Genomic DNA, 18,844 nt, shown 5'->3' with positions numbered 1-18,844 from the left:
ATTATTTGCAAAACTTTCTGATGCACAATCTTTGTAATCTATATACACCTCTACCCTGATATAATGCTGTCCTCAGAAGCAAAAAAACTTACTGCTTTATAGGTGAAACCGCATTATATCAAGCTTGCTGTCTGCCTGTCTGTCCTCAGACTGTGACATTCCTGAGCCAGGGAGCATGACATTTTGAATGTCTGGAAAGCACCAAGTACACTGCAAATGCTACCATAAAAACAATAATAATAATTTTCAGGTCTGCCGAGAGAGATACCAGATAGGGAAGATTCCACGTAAAAAAACTGCCCACTTGAAGATAAGAGATACTCTAGAGGGATAACCCAAAAGGGTTTGTCTTCTCCTACCTTGGAAAAAAAGTTCTCAGGTATGGAAAGTCCAATCAGGGGATTCCCTCCTGAAATCTAAATCCAAGCAATTGTGCTCTGGGAATTTGTAGAGAGAAGAGTATGCAGTTGCTTTGCAGATGTCTGTGATGAAAACATCCCTGAAGCAGGCTGTGATGGCAGCCTTGTCTATAATCAAGTGAGCTTTGATATGGCATATGTAAAATGCAATCAGAGATCCATTTAGACATGGTCTTAGTACAGCACAGTCCAAAGAACTGGTGTCGAAAAAGCAAGAAGTTCAGTGGATTTTTAAGGACTTAAATTTGCTTCCAATTAAACTGCAAGGATATTTTGACATTGGATCCATGAAGATGGGCCTCCCAGATAAGGATGGAAAGAATGGATAGGAAGCATGAGAAGAATAAGATAATATGCTCATTAGGATAGAACTGCCACACCACATTGAAGAGGAATTTTGAATGAAACTAGAAGACCCTCTTACCCTTGTAAAAGCAAATGTAAATTGTACAAGTTACCAGGACTCAGGGCAGCCCAGAGGATTCAGGGGGCCTGGGGTCTTCAGCGGCGGAAGGCCCCCACTTTGGTAGTAATTCGGAGGCGGGAGGTCCTCCCACTCCAGGACCCACTGCCGAAGTGCCCCAAAGACCCAGCACTTCGGCGGTGGGTCCCACTTCAGTGATAATTCGGGGGCAGGGGGTCCTCCCACCCCAGGGCAGAAGCAGCTCCGGGGGCCTAAGGCCCACTAGAGTTTTCCAGGGCCCTTGGAGCAAGTGAAGGACCCCACTCCAGGGGCCCTGAAAAACTCTTGTGGGGGTCCCTGCGGGGTCTGGGGCAAATTGCCCTACTTGCCACCCCCCTCTGGGCAGCCCTGCCAGGACTTGAAGCTCACTTACTATATAGACTGAAGTCACAACCACCTGGAAAATGACCCATCAAGTAAGAAACTTAATCTTATAGAAAAGTAATGGTATAAAGGGAGATTTCATCAGCTTTGTCAAGACCATGTTATCATCACGTGACACGGTCATTTTTATGGGTGGGGGAGGGGGTGTATTGAAAGCCCCAAGCCCCAAAGGAACCAGAAAAAAAAGTCTGAAGAGACAGTAATCCAATTTATAATACCTCAAAATAACTGTCAAACATACCAGGATTGAGTTAATCTTTAAATTACACTCACAGGTGAAGGAGGTAATCAAGCAGCTTTTGTAGGGCAAGAAAATGGTGCTGGAATATAAATCACAAATTTGGAGACACCATGTCTACAGATGTCTTCCTTCTCAGAAGCTAAACTGTCAGAAGGAGGTTCCTAGTTTGGCTTAGAGTGAGGAATCTACATTCTGAGCAATGAGCTGAGGCCAAGCTCTCAGTCCTGCAGAAGGTCAGGCCAGATAAGTGAGCATATATTCATACCTAGAATCACTGTCCTATTCTCTGTTCTAGCACATGAACGTGTGAGGAGTAAATCTGGAAGCCTCAACACAGAGGTGTCGAGTCAAAGGCTTTGACAGAGGCAACAGGGAGCTCCTGTCTCTAAGTGCCTCCTGCCTCAACTACTGACTTCAAGCACTGACCTGCAAGTGCATCAGTAAGTCAGTACTTGATGGAACAGGGGTGAAAGGTCTGAGATCCCCACACGCAGCTGTCTTGACTGAATCAAACTTTAGTTTTGAGGGGTTTCCTTCGAAATAGTGAGTTTGCCTTATACCAGACTTACAGGAGTCTATCTGGGATGCCTCAAAGAGGAGTTGGAATGCCCTACATTTTCTTCACTGCTGTAGATAATGTCTGCAGAGATATCTGACATATCTGCACATTGTGGTTGGCTGACACAGCTGACACAACAAACAAGGCAGGAGAGATCTGCATAAACTAGACTCCTCTCATAGATCTCTACTATATGTTCTGGCCTATGGTATTTATCCAAACTATCTGAGAAGCAATGGCAGCCAAACTTCAAAGAGAATCTTCCCTTTCTCCCCCGCCCCCACTAGATTCGCTGTCTAGTTTTACAGGGCTTAGGTCATAGGGAAATTTTACTTTCCTATGAAAAATAAATTAACTCTTCATTTAGGACACATAGGGCAAGATTGTTTTTCTCCAATTTCCAAAGCAAAGCTAGTTAAATTAAGCTAAAAAAAAAAATCAAACTCCTCTACCTCAAACCAGCTTTATACAGATTTCCATATAAATGAATAAATGAACAAAATGAATGAGCAGGATTTAAGAATGAGTCTGACTAAAGACTGATAACATATGTCCTCACTTTCCTAATGAGACATTTGAATAACAACCTATATAAATAGATAACTATAAGCAGAAAAAAAGTTGACAGACATGTAAACAAAAAGAAAAAAACAAGAGAACAAAAGGCTGGTGAAAAGAACAAGAAGTTAAAGGGGTGAGCTAATCTTGCACAGCACAGGGAACTATAGAACTGGTAACATTAAACGTGATGTTAGATTTGCCAGTATTGTACCTTGAAAAATAAAAGTCAAACGCGTAATTCACAACTGGTGTAGCTCCATCAATAGTAAAAATGGTGTCAGCAGTAGCATAGAGAGGGCACAGTCTTTTTTTTTTACCGTCCAGTAGGATGCAATAACAGTGGTAAAAATACATGTACCTCATCTACACTACATTTTCCACTGTGCTACCACCAGTAGAGCTGCACTGACACTGAAATATGCATCCAATTTTTTACAATCTAGGCAAGACCTTAGATTTAAGGAGTGTGGCAGTTGTTGGCAAATGCTCATTTTTTATGCTGATTGTTGCAGATGACCATAACAGAAAGATATTATTAGTTAACTGTGCTAATGTACAAATACTAGAAAACAGCTGGAGAAGAGCTAATACTATTAGCATCTTTTAAAATAGAGTTGTCACTATTTACGGACACACTAATGATAGGAACATGGAGTGGGAAATGTCCCTTTTAAGTAATATTATCAAAGGAATTACATGTTCTTTTAAAAGATTCTTTGAAATAAATTTAGGCTTATCTCAGCAAACTATCCTATGGGCAAAAAGCACATGAAAAGATAATGTGCACATTTATTTCATAATTCCCTAATCCATTCATATTCAGTATAGGTTTTTCTAATGGGAATCACAACATTCAGAATGTGCTATCCTTATAGTGTTATCCCCAAATTAAGAGTGTTTTACAACATTTGTGTTCTTTGCAGTTTTATGATATTATTAGCATTTATGTTATGAAGTAGTTTTCGTCAGCTAAGTGAAATGGATAATCCTGTGCTACTTCAAACATCATAAAATGGTCAAGAGTTTACTATCACACTAATATAATGTGATGAATAAACAACTTTCAGTTGAAGCTACAGGGACTAATTGCTTAACTAACACGTTGATCTTAGGAAACAAAGTATTTGCTTCAAATTCTCTTATATGGATCAGTATATCTGTAATCAAAAGTGATGGTATTATATAGAGATTTACAAGGTGCTTGAATATCAGTGCGAGTTGAGGATGTTCACCACCTTGAAGGATTTGCTTAGCAGTTTGCAGGACTAGACACTTTGTGAGTAATTAGACAAAATCTTCCCTAGTTTAAATCAATGAAATTCACAGGGATTAATATGGCCCAGTCTATATTGCAGAATTTGGCTATAGGGATGACAGCATTTTGTTACATGTGGCTTGCCTCTTAGAGAAGTGAAAGGCAAGTGACAAGTCATCTCTTTGACTGTACAGTGCCACCAGGATTTTGACAAGACACAGCCTAGATGGTATGAAACAGATTTTGACAAGACACAGCCTAGATGGTATGAAACAGATGGAAAACTGTGTGTGACACAGACTTCACTTTAGGGTGGCTATGCCTGTAAACCACTAGGCAGACTCACCAGCTAGGGTAGTCAAAGTAAAGTCCAGACTCTCAAGTTCATTTACACACTCCTTTCCTCAGGGTCAGTTTAATAAATAGAAAATGCAAAAGTCTTAACATATCATAAAATATTAAGTAACAGGTAACAGCATGCATTGTTTGCAAGCTGGGAAGGAAAAGGACACATACTTCCAGCCAGGGCTGGTGCAAGGAAGTTTTCCGCCCTAGGCGAAACTGCCACCTTGCGCCGCTCCCCCCAAGCAGCTCCGCCCTGAGGCGTCCCCGCGCAGCAGCTCCCCCTCCATCCCCCCCAGAGCCATCCGACACCTCCCCACCCCAGCTCACCTCTGCTCCAGAAGCCCTGCTGTTGGGAACCCCTGGGCTGGCTGCTGGCTGCGGCGTGCTGACCCAGGGGAACCCCTGGGCTGGCTGCTGGCAGCAGTGCGCTGACTCACTGGAACCCCTGGGCTGGCTGCCAGCGGCTCAGACTCCCTCTCCCTCCCAGCGCAGCGGCCGCTGAAAGGCTTTAAATAAAAAATTGGGGGCACTGCTTTTTGGCACCCCCAAATGTTGGCGCCCTAGGCAACCACCTAGTTGGCCTAAATGGTAGCACCGGCCCTGCTTCCAGCTCAGTAACTCTTTGTGCTTGTCCCTTAAGCCTCCTGCCTTATAAAACACCTTCCCACAGAACCATTCCCCAGCCCCCATATTCCCAAGGCTAAACTAGGAACCTTCTTTTACAGTCTCTTGCGGGCAGTCATATGTCATTTGTTCAGGTGACCCCTCACCATCGTATGCCTTGTCCAGAGACCACAACTTCCACCCACCCCACTTTTAAGGGCCCAAGGACTGTAATGGATGAGTGCATGCCACCCCAGGGCCTAGTTACAGAGCCCTATGAAACACTGTGCCTCCTCCTCTTGAAAAATAATTTCTACCCTGTTGAGCTCTCACATGTGCTATTCCGAAAACACAATTTTGCAGAGATAGAAGGTGTTTATCTCAAAGTGCCAACTTTAAACATATAGAACTACCCAAAAATCAGAATTTCAAACAAAAATGCTGTCAGTTTATCATTTCCTCTCAAATAAATGTGTAAGGCTCTTATAAGTTCTTTTAACATCTGCTAATATTTTATGCCATCAATGACATTTTATGGAGAAGGTAGATTGAGATCTTCTGTTCATGTTTCATAACACAAACACAAGGGAACATTCAATGAATTTAAAATATGCTTACTTCAAAACTGCTAAAAGGAATATTTTTTCACACAGTATATCGTTAGACTTAAGCGAATCTCTAACTCTTAGAGACCAGGTTGAGTCAATGTGTATGCGGGGGTTGGGTGGGCTGAGCAAATTATCCCACTCTTCTTAAACCTTCTTCTGAGGCATCTGGTACTGGCCATTACAGGATACCAGACTAGATGGACCTCAAGTATGATTCAGTATGGCAATTCCTATGTTTTTTGAGGGTTTTTTCCACTTCACCCAGAAAGAGAAGCAGCTTCATACATCCTTCCTCTTCTCTTACTTCAGAAGATCACTCTCAGTTTTGGAGTATTGTTTACACTGTATTCACAGGGTTTCATATATAAACAAAACACGTACCACAGGATTCTGCTATCAACATTTTTTTTAAAGAAAAATATCACTTTTCTCTTAACATTGTTTTCCATTCTTTGTATTTATACATTGTATAAAACCAGAGAGGAGGGAAGAAATTCTGAGTGGTTTCGAGAACTACTACTCTTTATTCAGTCACCAAGCCTGCACAGCTCACCCATCGCTGAGCAGTATATTCAGAGTTGTCTTCAAAGTGACCTGCAGAGTTGAATCTCACCTCCCAACTGCTTTTTAAACTCCTATATTTCAAAAACAAGGTATTTTCCAGTTTCCCTGGAGACCAGACTACCAGAAGGCAGGTCACCTCAGAATTCTAAGCAACTTTTAGGCATATTCCCATTCTGATTATAATAATCACTATTATATACATTTTCATATATTTATTATCCTTTGTTATTAGGATTGTTATTTATGATATTTAAGTTGAGAGACAATTGAGCTGTTTCATTTACATTATTATACTAGTTGTAAATTTTAGTATTATGCCTGGGTGTCCAGCACATAGGAAAGGCACCTAGCTGCAGTTTTTAGAGATAGAAACAAAGAATGAATATTGTTCCACTATAAAGATAACAAAGATCTATACCAGAGGTGGGCAAACTGTGGCCCGCGGGCCATATCCAGCCTGCAGGACCGTCTTGCCTGGTGCCTGAGCTCTTGGCTGGGGAAGCTAGCCCCTGGCCCCTCATGTGCTGTCTCCCCTCCCTCGCAGCCATGCTGCTGCGCAGGAGCGCTTTGGCCAGCTGCTTGTGCCAGGCTGCATGGCTTGCGCCCGCCCACCTCCCAAGCTTTCCAATAAGCCAGTCCTCCCACTCTGAGCGGCATGGTAAGCGGGGCTGGGAGCAGAGGAGTTGGATAAGGGGTACGGGGCTCTAGGGGGCAGTCAGGGGACAGGGAGAAGGGGGCAGTTGGATAGTGGGTGGGGTCCCAGGGAGCCTGTCAGGGGGTGGGGGTGTGGATAGGGGTTGGGGCAGTTAGGGGACAGAGAGCAGAGGGGAGGGGTTGGATAGGGGGCGGTACCGGAAGGGAGTGGTCAGAGGACAAGCAGCGGGAGGGTTGGATGGGTCAGGGGTTCTGAGAGGGTCAGTCAGGGGGCGGGAAGTGGGAAGGGGTGGAGCTAGGCTGTTTGGGGAGGCACTGCTTCCCCTATCCAGCCCTCCATACTGGTTCGCAACCCTGATGTGGCCCTCGGGCCAAAGAGCTTGCCCACCCCTGCTCTATATGGTCATGGTTCATGGCACAGGTCTCACTGAAGTTAATTGACATATTTGCATGTATGATCTGAGAGCAACATGTGGCCACAAAGCTGCAAAAACCAGAGAGAAATTAGAATGCATTGACGCATTAATGCATTTTGCATCAAGTTTGCACAGGTGTTAATGACCACACAAGCTGTATACAGTGGAGAATCAAACTCACTATCGTCTGTTTGACAAGTGAGAAAACTGAGGCAAAAGACTGAGGGCTGGCTTGTCTTCTCACTTATGCTAGGGTAAAAATCAGGAGCAACTCCACAGAAGTCAGTAGAGCTACACTGGTATAAAACCAGAGGTTAATAAGAATCAGCATCTAACGGTGCTCAAGACCACAGAGGGAGTCACTATAATTTTTATATGACACTATTGATCCCAAAGTGCTTTACATGTACATAGGCATCACTTCACCTGCTAGTGAAATATAGTCACCTGTCAGTGGCAGAACTCACCTGTAAGAGGAACTTGTGTCTAAAAGAAAACAGCAATACTACAAAACAGTTTAAAGTATAGTGGCAACTCCTTTATTTAGGTGGTACTGTTACTGTAGCAAAATCTGACATTTTTCTACTCTGCCCCTCTCAATTGCTATCTAAATGCAATATTTCTCAATGGAGCTTTAAAATAAATAAATAAATAAACAAATAAATCACATCTCTAGTCTCCAAGTAGTGCTCTCAAATGTTGGTTTAGGGCAGGAAGCACAGAATATTGTTTTGCCATTTGAAACTGTAGCAGGAATTTTGATAAGCAAAACATAATTATCAAGCTGGAATATGGCAAGGTTAATGGGCCAAATTCTACTCTCAGCTGCATTAGTGTCAATCCGGAGTAACTCGTCTAAACTCAGTTCCTCCTATTCTTATCTCATGGCATATTTTTTTCTTTAATAACCATAGTCATCAGGACAATGATCTGATCTGAAAGATGGCACTGCCATGGCACAGCATACTTCCGGGGTAGAAGTACAAAGAGTGAAGAACGCCATGTTCCAAATCAAAATGAAAGAAAAAAGAAAAACAAACAATCTCCCTCTACCCTCCAACAACCATTCAGAGTATGGATAATCTTATTCCAGGTAAGCAATTGAATTGTTTTCCTAAAAGCACCAATAAAGCAATTAAAATAGTGGTTGGAACCCAACCCTAAACACCATGTTCAAGTAAAACTCCCAGTAGAAAATCCATGGATGTTTTGGCTGAGTAAAGAGTGCAGGAGTGAGGCCCTGATTTGAAACACTTATAGCAATGTCTATTTCACTCTGCAAAAAGAAAAATCTCTGTAATTATGCTGGCAGATCTTACATATATGAGATCTGATCCTGCTCCATTTAAAGCTTTGTGTGAGTAGAAGTGCAAAAAAACCCTCAGTCCTCCTCCCATTGAAATCAAAGGCAAAACTTACATTGATGTTAATAATGGCCTAAACAAAGTAAGTGAGAATATACATCTAAAGTACACTATGGCACCAGAGACATTTATTGTAAACCTGATCCTGTACTTCTGACCCATCAAGCAAAACTCTCCTGGACATCAGTAGATGATAGGTCTGTATAAGTAGAAAGAATTAGACTCTGTGGTCTCAATCCAGCATGAGTAGTCCCACTGACTTCAGTGGAGCTACTCACATGCTTAAAATTAAACGTGTTTAAAAGCTGTGCTGGATCAGGACTTAGATGAACATTCATCATCAAAATGCAGGAAAAAACAAATGGATATGATTGTTCTGAGAGTTATCTGAGTTCAGAATGTGCACATCAAATTACAAGTATAGGGGAAATAAAGAAAGAAATAGACAACAGGATATCTGAGTGTTCCTACAGGTCCAGAAAATATTAATTTTTGTTTTCAGTTATCTAACAATATCTTTATATTCTGAAAATCACCAATGATGAAGTTTAAACTTGTCTAACATACATGCCGAGTACAATTTCCCCATAATATCGTGAACAAATTTTTTCTATGCAGAGTGCAACCTAAATGTACAGTTAAACAAGAGACTAGAAAACCACTAAATTAATTAGCAATGCAAATTAAGAACAATGCAGCCTTTTAAAAACTGTATCTACATAATATACTGGGGAAATTATTGCAATGTGAGCACTACATTAAGTATTTAAATTGCTTGAAATATACAATTATCTGATAGTAATGTACCACTAAAATTAGTCTGTTAAACAGTAATTAAACATTGTTCTTCCTATTAAAGGACCTTTTGCTGCATTTCTGAGCAGATTGTAGCTTCTGACTGTAAAGCAGTATGATATTACGGTTGCAGGGAAGAAAAGTCCATACTGAACTTGTGTATTTTTTTCACAGCACACCATAAAAAAAAGAGTGGAGTCATTGATGGGTGTGAAAGTTAAGTAAGCAAATGACCAAAACACCCAATGACTTTCTTCCACCAGTTACTAGTGGTAAGTCTGAAGAGTGGTGGTGGTGCTCATGTTTGTATTACCATTACTTGTTTTTCCTTGTTAACACCGTGCTGGAGAAAAATGTTGTTCCTTAGCTGTTATTCGCACCCCCTATGGAACACCTGACTACCATTCAAATCGCAATGGGGCGGGGGGAATGTGCTTAGCTCCCACTAAATTCTCCCTATATCAAAGCCACCCACAGAAGTCAGCATCTCTCTGAGCTCAAAAGGTTAAAGGTAATTCCTCGTTCGCACAGCTCGGGCGCCACCTAGCCGTAATTAGGGCCCCGCACGCTCGGGCTGCCCATGGGTTGGGGCTGCGTTGCCCTTGCCGAGCGGTAGGAGGAGAGGGGTTCGCTTGATTCTGTTGCCGCTGGTCGTATCCCCTGGCGCCAGCGGGCTCCTCTGGCTGCAGCAGCCGCCGATAGGGCAGGACCCAGCGGGGAGCAGAGGCAGCAGTTCCCCTCGGCGCCTGGGCGTGTGCAGCCAGCGGCAGGTTCTGCGGCCAGGGCCATGCGTGCCGGACAGACAAAAGCCTGGGCGAGCGAGGCGTGAGGAAAGGCGCCCAGGGAAGGAGAGGGAGGCGCGTACGCACAGATCCATCTGGAAGGGGTTTTGCCTGCTGCCGCTGCCGCCGCCGCCGCGCCAGGCTTGCCGAGATCACCGGGCGCCAGGGGATGCCAGCTCGCCTCCTCTTCCAATGTTTCACTGGGGCAAGTGGAAGAAAAGGATGGGAGCGACCACTTCTTCTTCCAAGAGACCCGTGTTCGATGAGAAGGAGGATGGTGAGTACCGTGCGGTCCCGCACCCGCTCCTGGCTGCCCCCGCCAGTCGTTTCCCGGGCGGTCAAAGGCTAGCGAGGTGCACCCCCAGAGCCTCCCGGCTCGGCCCGCACCCAGGCGCCGAGGGTGATTGCAAGTCACAGCCGAGAGTTGAGGAAGGCAACTTTTATTTCACAGGGATCTGCTCTGCTTTGTGAGTGAAGAGAGCTAGGACGGATCCTTTCTGACGGGACATTCTTTAGTCAATTGCAGGCACCTGTCTGGGCGAGAGACAGGCTCCAGGAACTTAGAGAAAGAGTTGTGAGGTGTGTGTGTGTGTGTGAACGAAACGATTTTAAATTCTGTTGAGGGGGTGTTTATGTAAAGCAAACTTCTGCTTATGGTTTGATAGTAAGTGCACAATGGACAAGAGGGAAGGCAAACACACTAAAATAAGGTCTACCGTTGAAAATGTCACAACGACACCACTTTACTTCTCTAGGCTGAGAGATGATCAAAAGATGTATGCAGCTGATACGGCAGAATTCCTAGCGTGCACACACGTGGTGGGTCATCTGTTGAATTTCTAGTTGCCTAACTGGTGCTGGAGAAAGCAGTTCTGCTTTAGCGGTAATTGGATTTGTCATTTATAATATGCAAACCTATAATTTATACAGTATCTTGCAGTAGACCCATGGATATGGGGAGAAAGTTAACCTGTGTGAATCATAGATTGCTCCCCAACCCAAATTCTCATCTGTGCGCTGTCTGAGCCTTCTGTCCATAGATTGTAAAAGTCTCATATTGGTGCTGTGCTTTTCCCTCTTGAGTTGTTAGCACGCAGAACATGTTTACCTGTCTGAGGAGAGGGGAAGTGGTACAGTGATTTTAAGATTTAAATGGAAAAATCAAAAGTTAAAAGGAAGTGGGCATGTAACAGACACAAAAAACTCTGCATATGCTTCATCAACCTGAAAGGCAACAAATATAGTTCCAAGATAGCATTTTGACGCAGTTTTAGTATCATAAACTTGGATGTTAGAATATGAGGAAATATTTTCTTGGTGTTATTGGCCATATGAGGGAATGGCTTTCACAAAGCCACCAACATGAATGTTTCCTTTGTTAAACCAATGCCTACAGTACATACATATGCACTATAGGTGGCAGAATGGAGTGTGCTTTGTTCACCTCATCTGAGTAGTTTTCTTATCTAGATACCACCCCCCTCCACTATCTTCTAGTGATTTGGTTTGGGGGCAGTCTCCAACTGAAAAGCTATTTTGGCAGTATTGAATCACAGAGTGTAATGTGGTCTTTCGTCACCCCCATCACAAGAGGAGCTCTCCTAGTGGGAGATTCACAGTCAGGAAGGTCTTGCGCAGAGATTGCTGGAAATCTGGTTGGGTACAATGAGGGGGGCCAGCACTACCTTGTCATTTCAATCTAGGACCAAAGCGTGAACAAGTTTGACTTCCAATTTACAGGATCTAGGAGTACTGTCTAACTTCAGTCTTGTTATCTCAGCTTTCACAGATAAAAGGATGGATTAAGTACTCAAAGCTGACACATCTGATAAACACATATTCTGTTAAGTAGCTGGGCAATGTGATTTTCACCATTGCTATTTGCATGCAGTGTGATAAGCAAGAATGAGCATACATAGAACCCAATCCTGCATGGTCATTCAAATATGGAAATCCTATTGATTTCAATTGGAGTGACTGACACAGAGGGTTTGCAGGTCCTCTGTAAAGATAGGATAGTTGTTGATAAGAAATAATGCCTCATTTAAAAGAACAGAGAAGGAAAACAGAAGTTAATGATGAGGCTTCTTTGCTATAACTAAAAATATAAAGCTTCAGCTTCTGGTGACACATTCATGGTAGTCGCAGAATAACAAGAGCAAAGCTCAGAAGATTGGACAATGGTGAGTATAAGTTAGAGTGCAATATCATAAAATTACATTCACTTCTGTTAAGATGATCATACATTAGTTCTTTACCTTGAGGGACAATAAGTTTGAATGTTAAGTCATCTTGAAGTACTGTATGCTTGTCTTCATCACTAATATCTGTTTAATATTGTTCCAGATCTTAATACTGTTGATCTCAAAGAATTTCTAGTGGCCAGATTCTTCACCGATTTACACCTCATGGAGCTCCAATGAAGTTTAATAGGTTTAAGGTAGCACAAAGGTCCTGATTCAGAACAGGGCCGGCGCTTCCATTTAGGTGACCTAGGCGGTCACCTAGGGTGCCAGGATTTGGGAGGGCGGCAGACTGCTCTGGTGGACCTTCCGCAGGAGTGCCTGTGGAGGGTCCGCTGGTCCGGTGCCTCCGGTGGAGCATCCGCAGGCATGCCTGCGGGAGGTCCACTGGAGCCGTGGGACCAGCGAGCCGGCCCTGCGCCTAGGGCTCCAAAAACCCTGGCACCGCTCCTGATTCAGAAAGGTACTTAAGTGCATGACTAACTTTTAGCCCATGCTTAAAGTTAGGCACATGTTTAAGTATCTTGATGAATCAGGACCAGAATATGACCCTAATTTTCTTTTACACCCTGAATAACTGTTTTCAAGCACACCAGCAAGGGTTGTTTTCTTTGTATATGACAATGTTTTACATCATTATAAACTCGTTAATAACCGCTAACATTGTCAGGGTGAAATAGTGGCTCATTGAAGTCAATGGCTAAACTCCTTCTGACATCAGCAGGGCTAGAATTTCACACTAGATACATTAGGTTCAGATTATTATTATGTATATATTGTGAACCCTCAGGTCACAATTTTGCCTTTATTTACATGAGTTGTTACAAAGAGGAGGGAGAAAAAAATATTGTTCTTAACCTCTGAAGATAAGACAAGAAGCAATGGGCTTACATTGCAGCAAAGGAAGTTTAGGTTAGATGTTAGGAAAAACTTCCTAACTCTCAGGGTGATTAAGCACTGGAATAACTTGCCTAGGGTGGTTGTGGAATCTCCATCACTGGAGATTTTTAAGAGCAGGTTAGACAAACACCTGTCAGGGATGGTGTAGACAATACTTGATCCTGCCATTAGTGCATGGACTGGACTAGATTGCCTTTCAAGGTCCCTTCCAGTCCTGTGATTCTATGAATTTCTATTGATGTCACCTGTGTAAGTGAGGTCAAAATTGAGGCTCTACTTTTGCTCTAAAACAGTGGTTGTTAATCCTTTTTTTCATTTGCATACTGCTAACAAATTTCAGATGGAGTTTGCAGACCACTTTGGAAATCTTAGACAGTCTGCAGTGCCCCAGGGCTCCATGGTCCACAGGTTGAAAACCACTACTCTATAAGATCTACCAAGTATGAGAAAATTATATTAAAAAGGTAGCTAGTGGTTATTGGCTAACAAGCCTTTACTAGCCATTGAAGAATTAACAACACTGGCATCTCTTTCATATTATTAAGGAGTACAGAATATAACTATTAGAATGCTACAGACACAACATTACAACTAATTACTAAGCAGTGTTGTGATGTGACTGGGATGTAAGAGTGGTTTTGGGACTGATATTGCAAAATTCAGTAAAACCTAGTACTTTCAACCGATTAGCTGAGTATGGGCCTGCTTATGTGGCTGCTATGTTCATGGAACTCCCATGAGCTCTACTAGAATTTTTTGATTTAGGCAGCTGCAGGATTGGAACCATAGAAACACACTGTGCCCCATTTTGAATATTAAGAGGTAACAAGGGCAATGAGTAAGATAATTGTAAAATGCTTTAGAAAGTCAGCCTCACAATATAGTTTAGAAGGGATTTTTCTGATCAGACTCTGTATGTTTAAAGAGAAAAGTAATCCTTCCAAGTGAGGAAACATTGCTAAAGAGTGATTATGAATAAAAAGGGTACTTACAAGCAGTGTTTTTATAATAGAATAGATGTATAAACATTTACAAGTTTTTTTTAGTATTGCCTGTTTTTTCCATCATTGCTTGTTAGTATATTCAGAGCAATTACAGTGTTGTTTTGGTGCACTCATATTTACTGGCACAGCATGGTTGCTATGGAGATCTCTTAAGACATTCTGATTACTTCCTGAAATAAAGAGTCAATTAATATTTCAATTTGATGTGAGATGTCATCAGTAATTCTTCATATATTATCACAATTGTCAGGGTTTTCTTTTTAAAAAGGGCAAAAAGTAGACTGATACATTTCTAATGACAAAATTGTATATATGACAAGTATGATGAATTAAAGACATAGTTGTCTAAAAATCAAAGGTGAAAGCTTACTGTAAATACACAAATGTTCATAGAATATCAGGGTTGGAAGGGACCTCAGGAGGTCATTGAGTCCAACCCCCCCTGCTCAAAGCAGGACCAATCCCCAGACAGATTTTTGCCCCAGATCCCTAAATGGTCCCTGCAGGGATTGAGCTCTCAACCCTGCATTTAGCAGGCCAATGCTCAAACCACTGAGCTATCCCTCCCTCGTTGTACATTCTGCCAGTTAATACAAAGTTTAAATTTTTCCTCCAATGAAACCTGAATATTAGATTTTAAGGCCAGAAGGGACCATTGTGATCATCTAGTCTGACTACCTGCATAACACTGGCCATAGGACTTCCTTGAATTAATTATTGCTTCAGGTCCCATAGCTGTGGTTGAACCAGAGCATCTCTTTTAGAAAAGATCTATTCTTAATTTTACAAAGTGTCCACTGATGGAGAATCCAGCACAACACTTAGTAATTTGTTCCAATGGTTAATCACACTCCATGTTAAAAAATATTATGCCGTATTGAAAGTCTGTCTAGCTTCAGATTCCAGTCACTAGATCTTATGATTCTTTTGGCTGCTAGACTGTCATATTTGTTTTCCATGTAGGAACTTATAGACTGATCAAGTTATTATTTAACCTTCTTTTTGATACACTAAATAGATTGAGCTCCTTGAGTCTCTCACTGGAAAGCATATTTTCCAATCCTTTAATTATTCTTGTGGTGCTTCTCAAAACTCTCTCCAATTTTTCCAACACTTTCCCTTAACTGTTGATATCAGAACTAGATGCTGTATTCCGGTAGCAGTCACACCAGTGACAAATACAGAGGTCATATAAGCTCCCTACTCCTACTTGAGTTTTTCCTGTTCATACATCCAAAGATTGCATTAGCCCTTTTAGCTGCAGCATCACACGGGGAGCTCCTGTTTGGCTAGTTATCCACCACAACCCCAAAATCTTTTTCCAGGATACTGTTCCCCAAATAGGAAAATCAGCTAATATTTCTTAATACATTTGTGTGTAGCCCAAGAAAAAACATGTTGTTGAATTTAATCCAAACTAATATAGAAGTGATAAGGCAATTGCTTTTGATAAATCCACATTTTAGTTTTCCCCTTGATTACAACACGCATGTATCCCATTTTATGTTTTCTGGTTTAACCTTTGAAACACTTCACAGCATTTCAGTGTTATGCTCCAGCTATCTGTAAAGTTGGTCTTGAAAAGAAAGAAGTGTTCCTCATGCTTTGTGATTATTTACAAAAGCCAACAGACAGAACACATCCATGGAGCAATTTTCCCCACTGCTCTGAAATTGTTAGATTTAAGAGCTATTAATTTCTACAGAAAACTGGTTTGGCATCTATGATGTTTTCTAAAAATGTAGCAGCTTTAGCTACTTGTTATAGCTTTCCATCTGGAGATGCTTTTCAGTGATGATTTTCTGACAAGAAACAAGGTCTTCCCCAAACTGAACTGCACCATATATAGTATATTTTAGATTAGTCAGAGGTTATTAATTGGCATAATTATATCTGACATGAACTCAACATTGTCAGGATTTCTAACTAATGTGGTGCAAATGCTTTACTCCCCTCTAAATTGTTTTAAAAAATGAGGTGTGGGAGACATTACCCAGAGTACAATCTGGACTGATGAACAGCTGTGTCCCCTCAATTCTCTAATCTGGGATGCCTTTTACATTACTTCGCCATGAGAACAACCACTCCTGACCTGCTCACACACAGCCTCCCCCTAGTTATACTTTATGAATGCTATAACCAGCCACTCATGAATTACACTGCAGGGCAACACAAAAACTCCCAGTCCCAAACTTCCTCCAGAAATGTTGCATCTGGTACTGCCCAGAACCCCCCTTACAATACAGGCTCATATCAAGTCCATCATTTCATCAGTAGAAAGTCATATGCACAAATCCTGTTATCGCAAATGAAGTTTCCCAAACACTTCATCCAAGCATATTGGTTTAGATAAAATAAAGAAAAAAGTTTATTAACTACAGAAAGATAGATTTTAAGTCATTACAAATAATGAGACATAAAAGTCAGAATTGGTTACAAAGAAATAAAAGGTAAAACACAACTAATACCTGATTTAACAAGCTAAGTGAATTCAAAGCAAAGGTCTTTCTCACCACAAGTTCCAACAGTCTTACTGGCAGAATCTTTCAATCAGGATTCCTCCCCAGTCTAATGCTGCTTCCTTTGTTCTTCAAGTGTTGATTCAGTGGATAAAGAGAAAGGGAGAGATGGTTTGGGACATCTTCTCTCTCCCCTTATAGTCATTTCTCTTGCCCAAGAATCATCTCCAGCTGAGGCCCAGGAGACAGAAAGTCTGTGTGGACAGAACCTCAAACTGCTTTTTTGTCAAAATGTAGATTTTTTTTTTGGTCCATGCCATCTCTCCTGCCAAAGAGTGGTCACTTAATCAGGTGATGGTCCATTGGATCTCATTGACACCTGACTGAGGCATTGGTTAGCCTTTTGTCTCTGGGGAACAGATTTGTGATTGCCCACTGGACAGGGGTGCTGAGAGCCATTGAAACAAACTGTAAACCCTGTATATAATAGAAACCACTTCAAGCCAAGGGTTGCAACAACATCCCCTGCTTCCTAAGTTCTGGAGGCATAAGTGCTGGAACATGCCTCAGTAATATCACATAGTGGAATCTTATAACTATATACAATGTTGCCGCATGTATTTTACTAAGACAATAATGATCAGCAAATCATGGGTTTTCAAATGACACCTCATAAGGCCTACTTTGTACAAGTTTTACCTCAGTCCTATAAAAGGGGTGAGCATAGGGGTATGGACTGTCATAATATGAGTCTTCCATCCTTTACTTCAAAAACAGTGGGATTTACTGTAAAGACAATTACAAGAAAATACATGGGACTCCACATTCCCTAGCATGCACAAACAGGAAAATATATAACACTAAAGTGTTAGAAAAACATTGTGGGTTATAAAATGAAGCACACAAAGGTTAGGAAATGTCAGGATTAAGGTTGTCTGTACAACCTTCATTCAGTCTCCCTGTGCTCATGCATTATGATACAGTTTTAAAATTACATGATCACATTTTTCTACAAGACCTCTGGCTTCGAACTTAACCTCTCTGTGCTTCAGATTCCTATCTGTACCTATCAGAAGTTTTCAAAGGCTTATAACTTGACCAAATTTGGGAAGTTTTTCCTATGGAAAAACAATATGCACACCTTAACCTCGGGATCACTCACTGCCCGCCCACCATGTTTGGAGTGTCTGCTCCAAAACATAGACGAGCCAGTGCTTTTCAATGAAACAGTTGTAAGAATTTTTAATATGGACAAAACATCATAATTTCCCCTAATGCTGAACCAATTGCATAAATGTATTTTTATACATGGCTGAGACAGACAGGAAAATTTTAGCTTGAATGTTTAAAGTTTGGCAAAGTTATAAGCAACTAAAGACAGGTTTTTATAAGTAGTAGTATTGGGCAACCTTAACTATAGGAGGTGCTGCCTGCAGTACCTATAACAGAATGAGATATAAAAATTAACAGTATTTATTGTGTTGAACAGGGCACACTCCACCTCCATTCTCAGATGCTGTAGGAACTACTCTCAGACTCACTGTGTAGAGTAGCAACTCTGTGTGATTTAGTTACGTTCCCATTCTCAGTATAGTCCCATTCAACAACATGGTTACCATGTTTCTCTATTCATCCCCTTCCCACAAGGCCAGGGAAAAATAGAAGTGTCCTTTCCTTGAGCTTCTTGTTCACACTGAGCTCAGTCAGCTTTACTTGCTCCCTTCCTATGTCCTTTATACCCCTCAGCTGATGGCCTAATTGGCTCACCCAGTCTCCCACACTAATTAGCCAGTTAGCTTATACATCCCTGTCAGCTTTCTCCAGGGGCGCTGACTGAAGCCTAACTGCTAGCTCCCCACACTGTCACAGTGTTTTAGTTTAAAGTTATCTAAAAATGAACTAAAGAAGAACTGGCTTGGCTTCTCTAACAGCATCAAAATGGCTAACTAAAAGAAAGTCAGGGACATATCAGTACATTTGGTGTAATGGATTTAGTGTCCATTCCTTTGTTTAAATTGAAATTATTAGGTATGAAGGCTTTTGTCTTTTGGGTACCACATCCAAGGAATACAAACTGAAATTAGAAATTGTAACTGGTCTAACGGCTTTTAAAGCCCTTAATGTTTAACGTTTTCTGTTACACTTGGGAATTGCCTTGCTCTTGAGTCTGATCACAGATCTACTGATCCCTGGGACCTTTATAGTTGAATGAGGGGTAAGATTGG

At 41.7% G+C, this 18,844-nt stretch overlaps 1 protein-coding gene across 3 annotated transcripts in view; it reads left to right on the top strand.

Moving 5' to 3' along the window:
- Positions 1-9,815: 9,815 nt before the first annotated feature.
- STK32C (serine/threonine kinase 32C) overlaps positions 9,816-18,844 on the top strand; it is a 225,026-nt gene continuing 215,997 nt past the window's right edge. Inside the window, exon 1 of one of the 3 annotated variants that reach the window (XM_030570519.1) lies at positions 9,816-10,290. In XM_030570519.1, the coding sequence (XP_030426379.1) occupies positions 10,206-10,290 (85 nt within the window). In that variant the 5' untranslated portion in view covers positions 9,816-10,205. Of the gene's footprint in view, positions 10,291-10,445; positions 10,593-18,844 lie in introns of those variants that run through there. The other 2 variants (XM_030570516.1, XM_030570518.1) reach the window with 2 other exon arrangements.

Source organism: Gopherus evgoodei, chromosome 7 (assembly GCF_007399415.2).
Source record: "Gopherus evgoodei ecotype Sinaloan lineage chromosome 7, rGopEvg1_v1.p, whole genome shotgun sequence".
NCBI classification, from domain to species: domain Eukaryota; kingdom Metazoa; phylum Chordata; order Testudines; family Testudinidae; genus Gopherus; species Gopherus evgoodei.
Note: the sequence above shows the minus strand (reverse complement) of the source record. Positions and strands in the feature narration are given on the sequence as shown.